Source organism: Taudactylus pleione, unplaced genomic scaffold (assembly GCF_031769625.1).
Source record: "Taudactylus pleione unplaced genomic scaffold, aTauple2 ptg000225l, whole genome shotgun sequence".
In the NCBI taxonomy this organism is placed as follows: domain Eukaryota; kingdom Metazoa; phylum Chordata; class Amphibia; order Anura; family Myobatrachidae; genus Taudactylus; species Taudactylus pleione.
In genome coordinates this window covers 8,755,733-8,775,198 of record NW_028284627.1, presented here as the reverse complement: position 1 = coordinate 8,775,198, position 19,466 = coordinate 8,755,733, and the positions used below count along the sequence as shown (strand labels likewise).

The 19,466-nt window shown below is 46.3% G+C and overlaps 1 protein-coding gene across 2 annotated transcripts; it reads left to right on the top strand.

Moving 5' to 3' along the window:
* The first annotated feature begins 9,106 nt into the window (after positions 1-9,106).
* Positions 9,107-18,931, top strand: MTERF2 (mitochondrial transcription termination factor 2). Of its 2 annotated transcripts, none has more exons than XM_088478997.1 (2): positions 9,107-9,179; positions 17,109-18,931. In XM_088478997.1, the coding sequence occupies exon 2, from the start codon at positions 17,137-17,139 to the stop codon at positions 18,322-18,324; it is 1,188 nt and encodes a 395-aa protein (XP_088335123.1). In that variant the 5' UTR covers positions 9,107-9,179; positions 17,109-17,136; the 3' UTR covers positions 18,325-18,931. The 2 variants fall into 2 exon arrangements, with proteins under 2 accessions (XP_088335123.1, XP_088335122.1); XM_088478996.1 differs by lacking the exon at positions 9,107-9,179 and adding an exon at positions 9,191-9,422 and having other exon boundaries at positions 17,109-18,930.
* The last annotated feature ends 535 nt before the right edge of the window (positions 18,932-19,466 follow it).

The window sequence follows — 19,466 nt, the reverse complement described above, 5'->3', positions numbered from 1 at the left end:
AATAATCAGAATGACATTGTGATGACATAATGGGAGTGGCGATGTGGCTTAAAATGGGAGTGACAGTGTGACTTCATAATGGGAGTGACAAAATGATGTCATAATTGGAGTACTAAAGTGGTTTAATAATGAGAGTGACATTGTTATGTCATAATGGGAGTGGCTTAAAAATGGCGGGAGGTTGTGACATTATAATGGGAGTGACAAAATGATGTCATAATGGGAGTACTAAAGTGGTTTAATAATGAGAATGACATTTTGATGTCATAATGGGCGTGGTGATGTGGCTTAAATGAGCTGGACAGTGTGACATCATAATGGAAGTGACAAAATGATGTCGTAATGGGAGTACTACAGAGGTTTAATAATGATAATGACATTGTGATGTCATAATTGGAGTGAGGATGTGATGTAAAAATGGGAGTAACAGAGTGATGTCATAATGGGAGTGGCGATGTGGCTTAAAATGGGTTGGAGATTGTGACATCATAATGGGATTGACAAAATTATGTCATAATGGGAGTACTAAAGTGGTTTGAGAATGACATTGTGATGTCATAATAGGAGTGACGATGTGGCTTAAAAATGAGCGGGACAGTGTGACATCATAATGGGAGTGGCGATGTGATGTAAAAATGGGAGTAACAGAGTGATGTCATAATGGGAGTGACATTGTGATGTCATAATGGGAGTGGCGATATGATGTTAAAATGGGAGTAACAGAGTGATGTCATAATGAGAGTGATCAGGTGATGTAAAAATGGGAGTAATAGAGTGATGTCATAATGGGAGTGACAAAATTATTTAATAATGGGAGTACTAAAGTGGTTTAATAATGAGAATGACATTGTCATGTCATAATGGGAGTGGCGATGTGATGTAAAAATGGGAGTAACAGAGTGATGTCATAATGGGAGTGACAATGTGATGTCATAATGGGAGTACTAAAGTGGTTTAATAATGAGAATGACATTGTGATGTCATAATGGGAGTGGCGATGTTATGTAAAAATGGGAGTAACAGAGTGATGTCATAATGAGAGTGATCATGTGATGTAAAAATGGGAGTAATAGAGTGATGTCATAATGGGAGTGACAAAATGATTTAATAATGGGAGTACTAAAGTGGTTTAATAATGAGAATGACATTGTGATGTCATAATTGGAGTGGCAATGTGGCTTAAAAATGGGCAGGACAGTGTGACATCATAATAGTAGTGACAAAATGATGGCATAATTGGAGAACTAAACATTGTGATGTCATAATAGGAGTGATCATGTGATGTAAAAATGGGAGTGACAGTGTTACATCATAATGGGAGTGACAAAATTATGTCATAATGGGAGTACTAAAGTGGTGTAATAATGAGAATGACATTGTGATGTCATAATGGAAGTTGCGATGTGGCTTAAAAATAAGCGGGACAGTGAGACATCATAATGGGAGTGACAATGTGATGTCATAATGGGAGTACTAAAGTTTTTTAATAATGAGAATTACATTTTGATGTCATAATGGGAGTGTCGATGTAATGTAAAATTGGGAGTGACAGTGTGATGTCATAATGGGAGTCAGAAAAACGCAGGGATGTCTGTACATTAGAACGCCATTTTATGGGCGTGCATAAATTAGAAACTGCGAGTGCATACGCAGCATAAGAGCCCTGTGTGTGCGAGGAGAGCTACAGAGTCTGCAGCTGGTCAGACCTGCCTCAAGGGCAAGATGGACTCTCATTGTGCGTCGATGTTACCAGTATTTACGCAGGTATGTGTCCTCACACGCAGGTAGGAAGGTAGTAGTGGGCGTCTTTATGCTCAAGTGATCTTTGCACACATTACCATATTTTCGCAGCTGTGTTGCGTATGAAAAACAGCTGTGATCGCATTAGCGTCCATCTTTGAATCAAGCCCATTGTCAACACTTGTGTGCAGAGCTGTGTGACTTGTCTGTACACCTGATCATTTTGTTCCTGATTCAGAGTCGCACACAAGCCATGCACCATTGCGTACTTGGAAATAAATGCGGATATCCTCTGGTATTCAGTGTTGGCCACACTGATGGGATCGCACCGCCCCCATAATGTGCTTATGATAGTACGTAGCCATTATCACTATCAGTGCTCATTTGCACCAGCCCTATCCTTGGTGCAAAAGATCCGCCTGAGATCTGACAGCTTTCACCCTCCCACAATACTGAATAGCCCGCAATTCCGACTACACGCCCACAGGATAGGGAGACTAATACTGGAAATCGCGGCCTGTGCTAATCGCATCATTTGGGCCCGGCCCCCTTCTCCCAGATGCATGACTCACAGCATTTTGGCCTAATGATGCTGTGATGCTCCTACCCGGTGTGAGTTTCCTGGTGTCTCTGGCTTTCCGCCGGTATGGACCAATGCCGCGAATACAATAATATAGTAATAATATATTCAATCAATTTATTGGGTGGCATTGATGTTTGACAGTGAGCTCTTCACTCTGGGTTTCCTAATCAAGATTGACCTAGACTCCTTAAATTTCTGGATTTTGACCAGTTATTCAAAATGGCCTTGAATAGTGGTGTTATGGGATTCACACACTACAACAGGGAAACCTCCAGGATTGGGTAAATACATTTAAAAAAAAGCCTCTTTAATCTCAATTCCGGGATACCTGGGATTGAGCTAATCAATGCTGACTGCCCACAGCACACAAACTCCAGTGAGGGCAGGCGCGGCCGTACAAGAGGACGGGCTGGCGTGCAGATGCACAGAAAGACCTTATGATGTCACACGCAGCTGCACAGACATAGGAGGCCCAGGGGCAGCGTTTGTGCCAATGGAACTAGTGCTCATCGCTGGCCATGGTCTGAAGACAAGCCACCCCAAACTGCACACTTTAATCCCGAAAATCCCGGGATTGGATGTCATAAATCCTAAATCCTGGGATCCTGTTGATCCCAAGATTGGCTTCCCTAGTCCCAGAGATTCCCTAATAGTGGATAATTTACCGGACGCCCAAGGTGGCATGCAATATCTCTGATGCATGGCCAGAATGAGAATTAGTAAACTGCACCCAGTAGGATGACTTGCATCATCAAGATCTGTCTGCCATGGGGCTCTGGCACGATGAATGAGAATATATGAGGCCAGTCATGTCATTAAGTCCTTCCCGCCTCCCTACTGCATCCCTTGTGGTGGAACTCTGAAAAGTTGGCTCTTGTTTATTTATGCTTATTTGCAGGAGCTGTATTGTATTCCCAGTAATACAATAATCTTGCAGTTGTCACTATGCTGCTGTGCATAATTCATGACCCTTGAAAGAAATCAATCACACTACTGGGACCGAAAGCTTCCATATGCAAGTGCTATACTGCCTAACAGTCTCTAGGCTAGCACATATCATTTTTAACCTCACCATTAATACAGACCCTCTGCAGCATATCTACACATTGGCAAAATGCTTTTTGTTCTCATTTCATGCAAACTAAAATGATTTTGCTCTCAGGCAGAATTAAACATACATTAACAATTAGCAAGATATAAAAATATATAGACAAACTTCACATACCCAGTCATTCATCCATTACCTTATAAGCTTAGACTGAGGGGTAAATTTACTAAGATGGGGGTTCTATTAAGAAGTGATGTTGCCCATAGCAACCAATCAGATTCCAGGTATTGTCTTATAGAAGGTGCTAGATAAATGACAAGTAGAATCTGATTGGCTGCTATGGGCAACATCACTTCTTTTAATAGAACTCCCATCTTAGTAAATTTACCCATGAGAGTTTATAGCACATGGCCATCTCTCTTTTTTTACTCCTACAGTCTCTGCCAGTGGTTATACTTCACTAAAAATGTATGCTGGTGCAACATAAAATAAATATATGTTAATAAAACCAAAAAAAAACAAGAGTACACTCTAGTATGAGAAAGAACCACCTAGTTACTGTTGGAGTACAGGGTTCCGCTACTGCACTTCCCTCCATATTGCTCCACACTTGAAGCATTTGCCCATACCTAACCAAGGTGGCTGCCATAACATAGATGTGCGGCGCCATCTTGTTTATTACCTCTTAGCTCCATGATGGCTCCTGCTGCCACTACCTACATACATGACCGGCTGGTCCAATGTATGCTCCTCTCTATCTCCGCTACCCATAAGTGTAGCTGTGAGTACAGCTGTACAGTTACTGAGCACTATAAATAAACCAAAGCTCCTGATTGAGTCTATTTGGCTGGTATGCTCCAATTGTTCTTTCCGTTGGTGTCTACTATTCAGGATCTCGTGTGCATCACCGATTAGTAAACACATTACATTTACCTCCACGTTCACCTCCAAGATTTTTCCCATTCTTCCTCCCCTACTTTGGAATAGCATGTAGTAGGAGTGGATAAGGGGCGTTGTCTGTTGGTGTAACCAGGGAAATGCTCAAGGAAAAATACTTATCTTTCGATGTATAAAATAGTGTTTTTCCTTCCTTGTATCGTTGACACTCTACTTGTTGTTCCAAATATGGGGGTATAAGATGCACCTCACTTACACACGTGAGGTGCAAGACAATGTTCGTAAAGGTATCTTTAAGGGAGTGAGGCTCACGTATAGCCCAAAAACGTCCTCTAGGTGTCACAAATCACACACCAGGCGTACATGTATATAATGCAGTGGAAAACTTAAAAAGGTTTCTTTCATCAGTAGATTTTTGATACGCAGGAAAAATCCACATGGGACAAGATATCAATGTACGCGTACCCGTACTCACACTGTGCGGTGCGTGGACAATCTCGTCAAGGTATCTTTGGGGTCCCGTTAGTAAAAAAAATCTCAGACTTGTTCAAAGTAAAATCAAATGTATTTATCGACTCATATAACTGCTTTTAAAATGTCACGTGTAAAATGTGTTAAAAATGCCCAAAATAAAGTTAAAAAAAGGCAAATACCGACAAAATTGCAACAAAGTGCAATAGGATATGATCAAAAACTCCAGACAATGGTAAAAGGTAGAAAAAAAGTTCTTGTACAGGTGCCAGCTCCGGTACGATCACTAAGATGGTAATGAAAAAAAGCACATACCTCTATTCCCCAATGTCAATGCAGGCTGAAGCCTTCAGGACCCCTCCTTTGGAACTCAGGGCCTAATTCAGCAAGGACCACACGGATGCAGACACACGCACGGTCTGCTGCGAGAATATGCTAATGAATGCATACGCATGCAGAATAAGCAGACGCCTAGCGCTACATAATACCACCCACTTCCCTTAACGTGCATCCTTCAATACCTGGCAAGACAGCGGAAACATCGGTAACATCGAGAACCATCGAACACATTAGCATAATTTGTGGCGCTTCCTGTGTGCAACTACACCTCAGGCTACATCCGTCACCGCAAGGGCTTAATTATGCACGCCCCTGAAATGCCATCCAAACACACAGGCACGCCTGCGTTTGCCCAACCACTCCCCTATCACCACCCACAAACGGCACTTCCTGTCAATCACTTGTCCGGTTCGCGCACGCGCACTGCGATGCATACACATGCGCACAGCAAAAACATCTGTCAAGTGTGTACGTTCTCTCCTGTGCGTTCCTTTCTGAATCAGGCCCTCACACCCTTGCCAGGTGAGACTTTCTCCTAATCTTGCCAGCTTCAAATGTTCACTCAAAACATACCTCTTCATCAAAGCTTACCATCCCTCCTCCTAAATTGTCTCACTTCTCTCCTCCCTACCCTTTGGTTCTACCCAATTCACCCTCCAACTGTTCTCCCCTCCCATTAGCATGTAAGCTCTCACGAGCAGGGCCCTCCTCCCTCATCCTTGCTTACAGTTTTCCTTGTCCATTCCAGCAACTCTGCCTCTGTGTGCTCGCCCGATGGGCAACAGGTTCATTGAGTAATGATCTGACTTCACCCTTCCAATTACTCACCTCCACTTGCCTGTCAAGAAACAGGTAGTCCCCAAGCTTTGTACTCTTGTGCGCATCCTACCTAGTTTTTTCAGGTACATTTACTGTACCTTTGACCTGTCATGTTTTACTGTTACTGTGTATTTATCCTGTACAGTGATAAGATAATTTTGTGGTACCTTAACAATAAAGGATAATAATCATGATAATACTGGCATAGATTCTGGTGAATGTGCCATATACAAAAAGTGGTATTGGAATTTTATGGGTTTATTGGATTTTACCCTAGATGTTTAAGGCTATATTGTTCTCCTTCAAATTGTAGGAAAATAGATTTCCTGAAAAGTCTGAAACAGAGAAGAAAAAGGGTACAAGAAAATTCATATTGGTCAGCTCTACATAAGACGTTTTGTACACCTACTGTACTGTGGCTTCAGTTTATGAAAGGCAAAAGTCTACTGCTGGCCAGTATCACTGAGCAGGGTATTACTGAGCTCAGCTGCCCTGCAGAAATTAAATTACAAAATTGTGGTGGTACAACATTTTCTATTACTGCGATAAGGGGTGATAGGCAATAATATTTATTGTACCTTTATCGTCAATAGATATAGGGGTCTATTTACTAAGCTGTGTTAGGAGATAAAGTGAACGGTGGTAAGGTAGCAGCCGATCAGCTCCTAACTTCCATGACACAGGCTGTGTTTGAAAAATGGCAGTTAGGAGCTGATTGGCTGGTACCTTATCACCGTTCACTTTATCTCCTAACACAGCTTAGTAAATAGACCCCATAAAGCCCTGTGTAAATTTGTGGAAATATACTATAATAATTATATCAGCTCCCAATTGTCAGTTTACAGGCTGTGTTTGAAAAATGACATTTAGGAGCTGATTGGTTGGTACTTTATCACTCTAAAAGGTCATTTACAAAAGCACCAGAAAATGTTATCCATAATTACTAACATGAAACAACAGATGAGAAAGCCACTGCTCACGAGAGTTTACATTCTAGATTAAATTTTTCTTATATACAGAATAAGGAAAATGTATGGACACTTCTTTTTAAAAAAAAAAATTGGCAACTTTGATTCTGAATCTGACATATCCGCTTTTCCGTACAGCCGCATTATCATTTCTTCCTTCCTTTGCTAATACGAGCAGTGGCGTAACTACTGCCCCCGCAGCCCCTGCGGTGGCTTGGAGGCGCTGGGTAGCTTGGGGGCTACAGGGGCAGTAGTAGTAACTACGGAGGGTGCAGGGGGTGCGGTCGCAGGGGACCCTGCATAATGGGCACTACTACAAGGGGCACTACTTTAATGGGCACTACTACAGGGGGCCCTGCATAATGGGCACTACTACAGGGGGCCCTGCATAATGGGCACTACTACAGGGGGCATTGCATAAGGGGCACTACTACAGGGGGCATTGCATAAGGGGCACTACTACAGGGGGCATTGCATAAGGGGCACTACTACAGGGGACATTGCATAATGGGCACTACTACAGGGGACATTGCATAAGGGGCGCTACTACAGGGGGCATTGCATAAGGGGCACTACTACAGGGGGCATTGCATAAGGGGCACTACTACAGGGGACATTGCATAAGGGGCACTACTACAGGGGGCATTGCATAATGGGCACTACTACAGGGGACATTGCATAATGGGCACTACTACAGGGGGCATTGCATAAGGGGCACTAGTATAGGGGGCATTGCATTTTGGGCACAACTACAGGGGGCACTGTATAAGGGCCACTAATTTGATACACAGTTTACAGGTTATAAACTATGTTCCCAATAATCTGGTTCTACACGGACATAAAAACTGTGCAACCTGTCTTGAGCTGAGGTGACGGACTGGCAGGAGCAGAAAGGAGGGCATTACTGTTTGGCATAATGTGTATTTGGCATTACTGTGTGCACAATGTGCTATTAGGGGCATTACTGTGTGGCATAATGTGTAAGGGGCATTACTGTGTGGCATAATGTGTTGTATGTGGCATAATCTGTTGTATGTGGCATTACAGTGTGGCATAATGTGAAATAGGGGCATTACAACATGGCATAAATTTGTTATAAGCGCTTTACTGTATGTCATTATGTGTTATATGTGGCATTATTGTGTGGGATGTGTAAGGGGCATTGCTGTGTGGCATGTGTTGTAAGGGGCACTTCGGTGTCGCATAATGTGTTGTAAGGGGCATTCCGGTGTGGCACACTGTGTTATAAGTGGCATTACTTAGTGTGTCATAATGTGTAAGGCACGTTGCTGTATCATGTAACCACACACCTTAAACGTAGTCTTTGATATTTGGGTGGGGGGTGGGGGGGGCGCCTGAAACTTTTTTGGCATGGGGGAGCAAAATTTATAGTTACGCCACTGAATACAAGAATGTACCCTAAAAAAGAAAAAATGTCTGTGCCTGCATGTGGAAGCCTATCCCGTCCATTGATTTTACGCCAGCATTTGCAAACGTCGCCTTAATATCTGGGTTTGCACCCACCCCAAGCTGTGTGCAAAAGATCCACCTGAAACAAGTCCAATTTCCATCGGCACGCTACGATCGAGCACAGAATCCGGCATACACGCCCTCAACAGTCCCAGGAGACAGACAGTTCTGTGCGCTCCCATAGTTACCACCCAGACACGGCCATTTCATGGATAGTGTGCTCCCACAAAGGACGGGGCAATCTGTACGTACACGTTAACAAACTCCGTCTGTGTGTGTATACCTGACCCACTGCATGCGCAGAAGCCGACTTCTTTCTTTGGCACAGTATGCGGAAATCCGCGAGATCCCTGCGAGATCCCTGCCCATTGTGATTTGCATGCAACTCAGAATCAGGCCCATTGTGAGCTATTTACTAATGTTCATCAAATGTGCACATCTGCAATAAAGTCATAGCAATTTGCTGTTATCTGTCTAATGCTAATTGATTGGTTACTATGGTTTCTGTGTGTGTTGCTATAAGGTTATTATGCATTTACTGTCATCCCAAGTTACATGTTTAATATAGTGAGTTTTACTTTTGGAACAATCCTCTAAAAATAACTTTTAATAGTGTTTGTCATCACAAACTTCATATAGTTGTCTATGTCTTATGCTAACTGTATGATTATCCCCGTATTTATGCAATTGCATACATGAGTCCACCTCAGCAGTCAGACAAGCATTAACATCAAAATAAGCTCATACTGATCACATGTTGCTCCACAGCCAATCACAACACAAGACCTATGAGGGACCCGCAACCATCTTTAAGAAGGGAGAGTGGACAATCTCTAAACAGTAGGTTAGTGTTGCGCACAACACGATGTCAACGTGTTATTTTGCCTCCTAATCCTTAGATTTATCTTTCATGTATGCTTATTTACCATTCTTAACCCAGAGCAGTGCAGTTTGTGATTTGTAGTAATGTGTCAGCAAGACAGACATGGTGTGTAGTTGGAACCACAGGAAGGACAGTGTCAGATTACATCTACGGACGGGGATCTAGATGTAACCGTACAGTCACAGGGCTGTCATCTAAAGCAAGGTAACACCACATGTATCATTATGTAACACGAGATACACATGTAATGTGTCATTGTAAAACGTTAACAATGTGAACCCTTGTCATATGTATATAATAATATACAACAGATACACAAGAGTACGTGTCCATGTATGTGTGTGTATATATATATACATATATATATGTGTATATATATATATATAATCTCTATAGAGAGAAAAAATCCCTACCCGCACCTCTGCGCTCTGCCCCCGTCTGGTGGGAACACTATATATATATATATATATATATATATATATATATATATTTCTACTTCAGGGTCCATAGGGTATCCACAGGATACCTTGGGGTATAGGTGTGACGTCAGTCGCAGGGCACCAAAGAGTTAAGCTTTCAGCCTCCCAGGATGCACTAGGTCCCCCTCCTATACCCCGCCCCCGGGCCAAGGCACCTCAGTTTAGTTTGGTGCCCGGCCGGAGTCGGGTGCACCTGTTGGAGTGGGGGCTAGAAGAGCCCCTGAAGCTTTTTCTTCATGCAGCTGTGGCTGCACATCTGGATGAACAGCATGGACAGTCAGTCCTGACGTCCATGCTGTCTTCCCTACACCCCGCCGGTACCAGAACGCCGGTACTGATCCGGGGATGCTGGTGGGCATCTGGGGTCACAGCTAGCGGTGACCCCAGATGCTCCGGACCATGGCCGGATTCAAGGGGGACAGAGGTAAGCAGCGGGGTCCCGCGGTGGGTCCCCGCTGATCACATGGTCCTAAGTCCCCAGGCAGGGGGCTCCCTGGGGACTGGCTGCAGCGTGGAGCCAGGCGACCAACCTGCGCTTCCACTACCCCCTGGGACAGCGGACCGCAGCAGAGTGGTAGCGCTGCGGCGTCCCAGGGGTTAAATGCATGCCAGGGGAGCGCGCCTTCCCTGTCTCACAGCCGGCGCCTCCCCCGCTGCACACAGCCCTCTCTGCATGCTGCCGACTGGTCCTGTGGCAGCGCTCCTCCCCCAGGCCAGCTTCTCTCTGCTCCTCGGCGGCCATCTTCTCTGCAACGCATGGTGAACGCTGCTGGAAGTCTGGAAGGAAGCATCGTGGTCTGGGTTCCCCCGCATACCTCTCCTCCGCTGTGGCTCAGGTCTGTGTATGCTGCGCTGTGTCCTACCAGGCCCTGTGTCTGTGTAGTTGAGTGATCAGCGCTGTTAGTGCAGGAATTGTTATTTCTCTGCATTGTATGTGACTGTGCTAGCGCTGCCTGTAACTTTTCTTCTCTAAACTGTCAGCTTTATTACTGTCCCTGTTCTGTCTGCTAAAGCCCTTGCGGTGCGGTGCTGCAGGGTGGTCTCTCACCTATTTAATACTTAATTGGTGAGAGAGGTCACATACGTGGTGCCATCATGTCTGAAAGTGATTTTCCCCTCCGGCTACAGTGTACCACGTGCAAAGTACCGTTAGCGGAGGGGGAGGGTAGCGCGGAGGGCCTTTGCCGGCAGTGTTTGTCCATGGCGCGGCCTATTACGGTTACAGCACCGGTACAGGAGCTGCCCTGGGCTTGTTTCGCTCAGGCGTTAACAGCTTTAATGGGCCAGTTAGCTCCGCAGCCCGCGTTTACTCCGATGGGTTTGTCCCAGCAGTCTGTGGTGTCGTCACCCATGCAGGGGTTCCCACGACAATTGGTGGTACCCCACAGTCTCCCTATTTCCCCGCTCCCGGGTTCTCAGGAGCCAGCGTGGGTTAACTCCCTGACGAGTTCTGTACAGCACTTGTCGGATGTGTTGCAAGGGGAGTCTGTGATGCGGCCTCATAAAAGGCCGGTGGCGTCTCTGTCCGCTCCTTATGAGGATGACGAAGGGACGTCTGATGATGGGGAGATTCTGGATCCTTACGATCAGGAACCTCTCCATACTAAGGACGCTGATGCTAAGTCCAGAGTATATATTCCTGGACTTATTCGGGCGGTCCGCACAGCTTTGGTGATTGAGGACGAAGTTCCCCCAGCGGCTAAATCTAAGTATGCCTTTTTCAAAGATGTGAAGGGCGATGCCACAGTCTTTCCTCTTTCGGGTCAGTTGGTGGACCATTTAGAGGAGGCGTGGAAACAACCTGGCAAAAGATACCAGCCGCAGAGACGCCTGGCGGTGGCTTATCCGTTCGCGGATAATTATTTTGCTAAGTGGGAATCCCCTCCACAGGTGGATTCTCACATGACCCGTCTTGTCCGTAGTGCCACATTGCCGATGCCATCCATGTCCTCCCTTAAGGATGCTACGGACCGCAAGGTAGAAATCTGCCTGAAGTCCGCTTATTCCCTTGCAGGGGGGGCAGCACGGCCGGCTATGGCCATTTGCTGGGTTGCCAGAGCGATGGAGCGCTGGGCGGATTCATTAGAGGCTTCTTTTGAATCCGACTGTCCGGCCGAACAGGCGGAGTTGATTGGCAATCTCCGTGATTCGGCCACCTACATCAACGAGGCGGCTCTAGACATTAGTACTCTGGTGTCTAGAATTTCTTCAGCAGCGGTAGCTGCTCGTCGCACCTTGTGGCTGCGATCCTGGAAGGCGGACGCAGATTCCAAGAAAGGTCTGGAAGCGTTGCCGTTTACCGGAGAAGTTCTCTTCGGTCCGGATCTGGATAAGATTGTGGCCACGCTGGCGGCAGCCAAATCTGCTTGTCTCCCGTCGGCCGCTGCTCCTTCTGGTTCTGGACCATCGTCCTTTTGGTCATCTAGGGCCCAGGGCAGGCCCAAACCACAGTCGTTTCCTCGACAGGCTGGCCCTAAGAAATCGGTCAAGCCCCGGAAACAGGCATGGAGTACCAGACGTCCGGCCCCCAAGCCAGATGACAAGCCTGCGGCCTGACGGTCCGGGTCTCCCCTTGGGGGATCCCAGGGTGGGAGGCCGCCTGCTGCAGTTCTCCCGGTGTTGGTCGTTCACTAAGACAGACACTTGGGTTCTGGAGGTGGTCTCCCACGGGTACGCCCTCTCCTTCCGGCACAGACCCCCGGCTCGATTCTTCACCACGGGTCTACCATCAGACCGGAACAAGGCTACGGAGCTGCGGAAGGTATTGCACACTATGCTCCAGGCTGGAGTTATAGTGCCTGTTCCATTCTCCCAGAAGGGCCAGGGTTTCTATTCAAATTTTTTTTTTTTGGTACAGAAACCCAATGGGTCATATCGTCCGATTCTCAACCTCAAAGCACTCAACAAGTCTTTGCGGGTCCCGAAGTTTCGGATGGAGACCCTACGGTCCATCATTCTGGCGCTGGAACCTGGGGACTACATGGTGTCATTGGACATACAGGACGCTTACCTGCATGTCCCTATTCTTTTGCGCCATCAAGAGTTCTTCCGGTTTGCAATCCGCAGCGACCATTTCCAGTTTCGGGCGTTACCTTTTGGCCTGGCGACAGCACCACGTGTTTTCACCAAGGTGATGACGGTCATGGCGGCTTCTCTGCGGCTGCAAGGAGTCCGCATGTTGCCGTACTTGGACGACCTGTTATTGGTGACAGGATCTCCAGAGCTCCTGTTACACCACTTGGACCTGACCATTGCACTGCTGCAACGGCACGGCTGGCTAATCAACTGGCAGAAGTCCACTCTAATCCCGTCTCGGAGGATTCTGCATCTTGGAGCCTTATTGAACTCGGGACAGCAAAGGATCTTCGTGACGGAGGACAAGATCTCTGCTTTACAGTCAAGGGTGCGCAGTTGTCTGCACAGCCGCCGGGTGTCCTTACACTCGGCGATGAGGTTACTGGGCTCCATGGTGTCGGTGTTCGACATGGTGGAATACGCCCTGTTTCACTCCAGACCTCTGCAGCACCTGATCCTGTCCAAGTGGAACGGGCTGCCTCAGTCTCTGAAGTTCCAGACGATTGTGCTCACCCCGGAGGTTCGCCTGTCCCTTGCGTGGTGGTTAAAGACGACCCACCTCAACAAGGGATGGTCCGTTCTGGGTTCCAAATTGGGTCCTGTTGACAACGGACGCCAGTCTTCGGGGCTGGGGAGCAGTTTCGGGTCCACACTTGTTCCAGGGCAGGTGGACGCCGACAGAAGCGGAGCTTCCAATAAATATCTTGGAACTCCGTGCGGTCTTCAATGCTCTCCTGCAGGCACAGCGGTTTCTCCAGGGTCACCCGGTGCAGGTCCAGTCGGACAATGCTACCACCGTGGCCTACATAAACAGGCAAGGAGGAACTCGCAGTCGGGCGGCTCTCGTAGAGGTCTCTCGGATCCTGGTTTGGGCGGAGCGCAATCTTCCGGCCATATCAGCGGTCTTCATCCCGGGAGTGCTAAATTGGCAGGCGGACTTTCTAAGTCGCCAGGACGTTCATCCAGGGGAATGGTCCCTGCACCCGGACGTTTTTCAACTACTGGTGGACAGGTGGGGTCTTCCAGAAATCGACCTCATGGCGTCCCGGCACAACAACAAGTTGCCGGTGTACGGGTCTCGCACAAGAGACGAAGGGGCGTCTCTGGTGGATGCTCTGTCCGTCCGGTGGACGTTCAGGTTCGCATACCTGTTCCCTCCGGTCTCCCTTCTTCCACGGGTAATCCGGAAATTCAAACAGGAAGGAGGGATGCTCCTGTTGATAGCTCCCGCGTGGCCCAGACGGCACTGGTTCTCAGACCTTCAGGGTCTGTCCGTGGACAGTCCTCTGCGGTTGCCGCTACGACCGGACATTCTGTCTCAGGGTCCTTGTCTTCACCCGGACCTGACTCGGCTGTCTTTGGCGGCGTGGCTGTTGAGACGGCCATGCTGAGGTCCCGGGGGTTTTCCAGCTCTGTGGTGCGTACCATGTTACGAGCTCGGAAACCGTCTTCCGCGAGGATATACCATCGCGTGTGGCATACGTTCTTCCAGTGGTGTCGACCGATAGGTTATGCACCGCGGGAGTTTCGTCTGTCTCGGATTCTCGCCTTCCTGCAAGCGGGACTAGATCATGGGCTTCGCCTTGCTTCTTTGAAGGTACAGGTTTCGGCCCTATCTGTCTGGTTTCACCGTAGGATTGCTACAATCCCGGATGTGCGCACCTTTATGCAAGGTGTTCTCCGTATTCAGCCGCCCTTTGTTCCACCTATGGCGCCTTGGGATTTGGCTGTGGTCCTGAGGGCTCTCCAAGGACCGCCGTTTGAACCACTGGGCTCAGTGGATATTAAATGGCTAACAGCTAAGACTGTTTTCCTTCTGGCCGTTGCTTCGGCCAGACGTGTTTCTGAGTTAGGGGCTCTTTCTTGTAGACCCCCTTTCTTGGTTTTTCATGGGAACAGGGCAGTGCTCCGCACTCGGCCCGAGTTTCTTCCCAAAGTTGTTTCCCAGTTTCATGTTAACGAGGAAATAGTTGTTCCGGCCTTTAACTCACCGGGTCTTTCCGTGGGTGAGGCCTCTTTGGATGTTGTGCGGGCCTTAAGGACTTATGTTGACCGCACTTCTTCGTTTAGGAAGTCGGACGCTTTGTTTGTCCTCTATGGCTTCCGTAAAAAGGGTTGGCCTGCTTCAAAGCAAACTTTGGCAGCCTGGATCCGTATGGCTATTTCTGAAGCTTATCTTCATGAAGGCCTACCGGTCCCTCCTTCTCTGAAGGCTCATTCCACTAGGTCTGTGGGTCCTTCGTGGGCAGCTCGACGTGGTGCCTCGGCAGTTCAGATCTGCAAGGCTGCTACGTGGTCTTCTGTCCATACCTTCGTGAGGTATTACAGGTTTGACACCTTTGCCTCTCAGGATGCTTCCTTCGGGCAGCGGATTCTCCTTTCTGCACAGGAGCGTCCCCACCCTTAAAGGATACTGCTTTGGGACATCCCCAAGGTATCCTGTGGATACCCTATGGACCCTGAAGTAGAAAATATGAGATATGGTAAGAACTTACCCTTGTTATCTCTATTTCTACGAAGTCCATAGGGTTCCACAGGACTCCCGCCCTGTCGCACCTGTGCTGCAGATGGGCTTTGCTCTGGTCACCGGTTTTCCGTCTCCCTCTGGTGAGAATGTGATTCTTGTATGTGTCCAGATCTTTGTTCTCTCTCTTCCTTCTCCTCCTCCGGCCTATGGCTTGGTAACTAACTGAGGTGCCTTGGCCCGGGGGCGGGGTATAGGAGGGGGACCTAGTGCATCCTGGGAGGCTGAAAGCTTAACTCTTTGGTGCCCTGCGACTGACGTCACACCTATACCCCAAGGTATCCTGTGGAACCCTATGGACTTCGTAGAAATAGAGATAACAAGGGTAAGTTCTTACCATATCTCATATTATATATATATATATATATATATATATATATATATATTAGTGTAAGTAATTTATGGACACTGCATGTGACCTCAGGCTTTCCCCTAGCTGCTATGCTTACCCCATTGTATCTTCTGCCCTGGATGCCTGCTGCTATATCATCCCTTTAATTTTCGATACATGTGAAATACAGGGATGTAGTTAATATACCTGCACCCGGCATCCCGGCTGACTAAATCCTGGCAACGGAATGCCACTGCCCAGCCAGAAGACTGGCGCCGGACAGCAGGTGACATGCCGACATCGGAATCCCGACAGCCGGGATGCCGAACGTAAGTATAGCGGGGCAGGTTAGGACTTAGCCATGGGGGAGGGGGGGGAGGTTAGGTTTAGTCGTCACGGGGGAGGGTTAGGCTAGGGGAGGGGGAGGTTAGGCACCAAGGGGGGAGTGTTAGGTTTAGTAACTAGCGGGGAGGGTTAGGATTGGGTGCGGGGAGGGTTAGTGTTAGGATGTAGGAGAGGAGGGTTAGGGGTAGAAGGGGGAAGGGTTACTATACTTACCCGACCCTTGTCGGGATCCTGAGCATCGGGATGCCGCTGTCGGTATACTGACAGAATACATCCCGACTGCCAGATTTCGAACCCATTCCGAATTACATGTATATGTTCTCCCAGCTCCCACTGCACATGCATTTTGGAGAGCCGGACACACTTTAGCCGATTATTATATAGATATGCAGTTTCAAACCACAAAATAATAATTACTGCACAGGTTCTCAAACTCGGTCCTCAGGACCCCAAACAGTGTATGTTTTCCAGGTCTCCTCACAGAATCACAAGAGAAATAATTATCTCTACCTGTGGATTTTTTAAAATGTGTCAATAAGTAATGAATGCACCTGTGCACCTGCTGGGTAACCTGGAAAACGTTACATGTGAGGGGTCCTGAGGACCGAGTTTGAGAACCACTGATCAACTATGTATATGATGTTTACACAATTTTATACTTGCATTTTAATTATTTGACTGTCTCTTCCTTGCTTTGACTATGTACTGTATGTGTAGGTCAGCAAAGGCCGGTCTTGTAAAATTAATGATACATTTTTTTTATTGTTGTACTAACGAGATATAAGGCTTTCATGCTATTGCCTCTTGTGCAGAGCACCGCAGCGAACATACGCATCTTTGCCTATGTCCGAATAATTTTGAGTTGGACACATCGGAAGGGTAATCACAGTAGACTTCTCTTCGCGGCCGACATACAGAATTTTGCCAGAGTTGCTTGTTACTCACTATCAGGCCCAGTGGGCTGCAATCAGAATCCTAATGAAAAGGGTTCCTGGTGCCAAGGTCTCCCACTTTCAACTAGTGCGCTGATAACATTTTCCAATACCGTCCCAAAGCGAAAGGTCCTAGTAAAGAGGTGACCATGCATCAGTGACATATAAGACTAATGTTTTTGTTTTTCTGTTTTCATTCTGCAGGATGGATTTAATACTGATATTTTAAACAATGCAAAGTAAAATCATCGCAGACACTGTCCTGAAATGGTATATTGGACCAGGGAGGAAGGTCTTTCTGTACAAGAACATTTTTCTATCCATCGGTCTAGCGTGGACCCGTAAAAATACCTCTTTGCATTCTGGTCCTGATGGCCAAAATGGTGTTGAAGAAAACAAAAGAACAGTGGACAATCTTTATAATTTGTCTGTCAACATTAACAAGATTCGGCAGTTGAAAGGTTGGGTACTTCATAAAGATGTGGCCTACGTCAATGAGACTGCTAATATCTTGAAAGAAATGGGAGCGAGTGAGGTGACAATAGCCTGTATTCTGGAGTCTTGTCCAGAAGCTTTTCTGCAGGAACCTGCAGAGACCAACACTCAAAGATCCATATGGAACTTAGTGTGTCCCAGGGATGGAGATATAATAACAATAATCCAAAAATTTCCAGATTCCTTCTTTGCTTATAAAAGTCCCCGAAATCAAAAAGATAATATAAAATACTTTCAAGACCTGGGACTTCGAAACAAAATTGTATGCAGACTTTTAACAAGTGCTCCTCAAATCTTTTGTAATCCGTTTGAAGACAATAAGAAAATGATTGATGCTTTGCAGGAAAGTTTCCTTAGTTTGGGGGGTACAGAAGAAAACTTTAAAACTTGGTTACTTAAGTTATTAAGTCAAGACCCATTTGTCCTCTCAAAGTCTCCTCAAGCAATGAAGGAGAACCTGAAGTTTTTACAGAATTTAGGTTTTCATGATACAGAAGTACTAAAACTTGTGTCCAATCTTAAAGGTTTTATCTTTGATTTGACCTGCAGCACCATGGAAAAGGGTGTTCTGTTTACAAAGGCAACTTTCCAATGCAACAAAGAAGAGCTGAGGCGCATGATACTACAATGTCCCGCTCTTCTGTATTATCCCGCTCCAGTGTTGGAGGAACGTTTAAAACATCTGCTCCGTGAAGGTGTTTCTATAGTTCAAATCAAAGAGTGTCTGAATGTGCTAGAACTCACCCCACAAATTATAGAGTTCCGGGTTAAAAAAATAAAAGGATTGGGCCATGAACTGAAGGACCAGAAATTAGATGTCATCAATGGAAATAAAAAAGATTTTGAGGCTAATTATGTCAAGTTGCAAGTAAGAAAAGAACGTCCGCTCTTTAATCCTGTCGCTCCTTTGCATGTGGATGAGTGACAGTGATACCAAGTCACGAGGAACAAAGGCAAAGCAGGGAGGGATTTTCTAGTAGCTAGTTGCATATGATGCCTTATTGATCGGGGTGCAGCAACCATACAGGGGCACTGTCTACTTTTTCTTCTGCATCGCTATAGTGTGATGCTAAAAAGAGAAGCCCCACCTTTTCTTACCAGATACTTTGTTTAACATTCAGTTTTCAGGGTTTTGTACCTGGTAAAGGGATATAAAAACTAAAAAAGGCACTTTGAGGGAGTTTGAAACAAGTCCAGAATGTGCCTTTGTATTTGTGTATGCAAAAGTCATGTAAAGAGAAAAGTGAAAATACAATAAAGTAAATCCCTCAGCATAATTTGTGTGACAAAGGGATATGTCAAAGTTTATACATATGACAACACTGTATGTCTATATAGAAGTGCACAGCTTCCATTTAGCCAAAGATCTTTAACTTTAGCCATTGGCAGGGGAGTAACGGTTTTCTAGGCTTGTAAAATAGCCACGCTAATTAATTGCTATGACAAAAGTGACCAATTACTGTAGGTATTTATTTAGATTCAAGATGTGGAAGTCGAAAATGATGGAATAATTTGGATTCTCAACTGAGGCTAATATATGTTTGCCACTTGCTGTATTAAACACCTTTGCCCGTATGGGAACTATTTTCGACCTATCACGTTGCAGTTACAGCAGCATAACTAAATGACTGAGGATTCAATATCATGTTTCCCAAATTTGCTTCCCATTGGAATATTGCTGCAGATTTATCTAGAGGTGGATCAAAGATAAAGTTTTGATCCCAGAATGACATACCTTCTTTGGTTCTAAAGAAGCTTAGCAAGTCCAGAATATTTATTTAATTATTATCAGTTATTTATATAGTGCACACATATTCCGCAGCGCTTTACAGAGAATAGTTGGCTATTCATATCAGTCCCTGCCCCAGTGGAGCTTACAATCTATATTCCCTACCACATGTACACACATACACACTAGGGTTAATTTTTGTTGGGTGCCAATTAACCTACCAGTATGTTTTTGGAGTGTGGGAGGAAACCGGAGTACCCGGAGGAAACCCACGCAAGCACAGGGAGACTATACAAACTCCACACAGGGCCGTGGTGGGAATCGAACCCACAACCTCA

Excerpts from the sequence above, each read along its gene's own strand:
- MTERF2 (XM_088478997.1), top strand. The coding sequence starts at position 17,137 with ATGCAAAGTAAAATCATCGCAGACACTGTCCTGAAATGGTATATTGGA.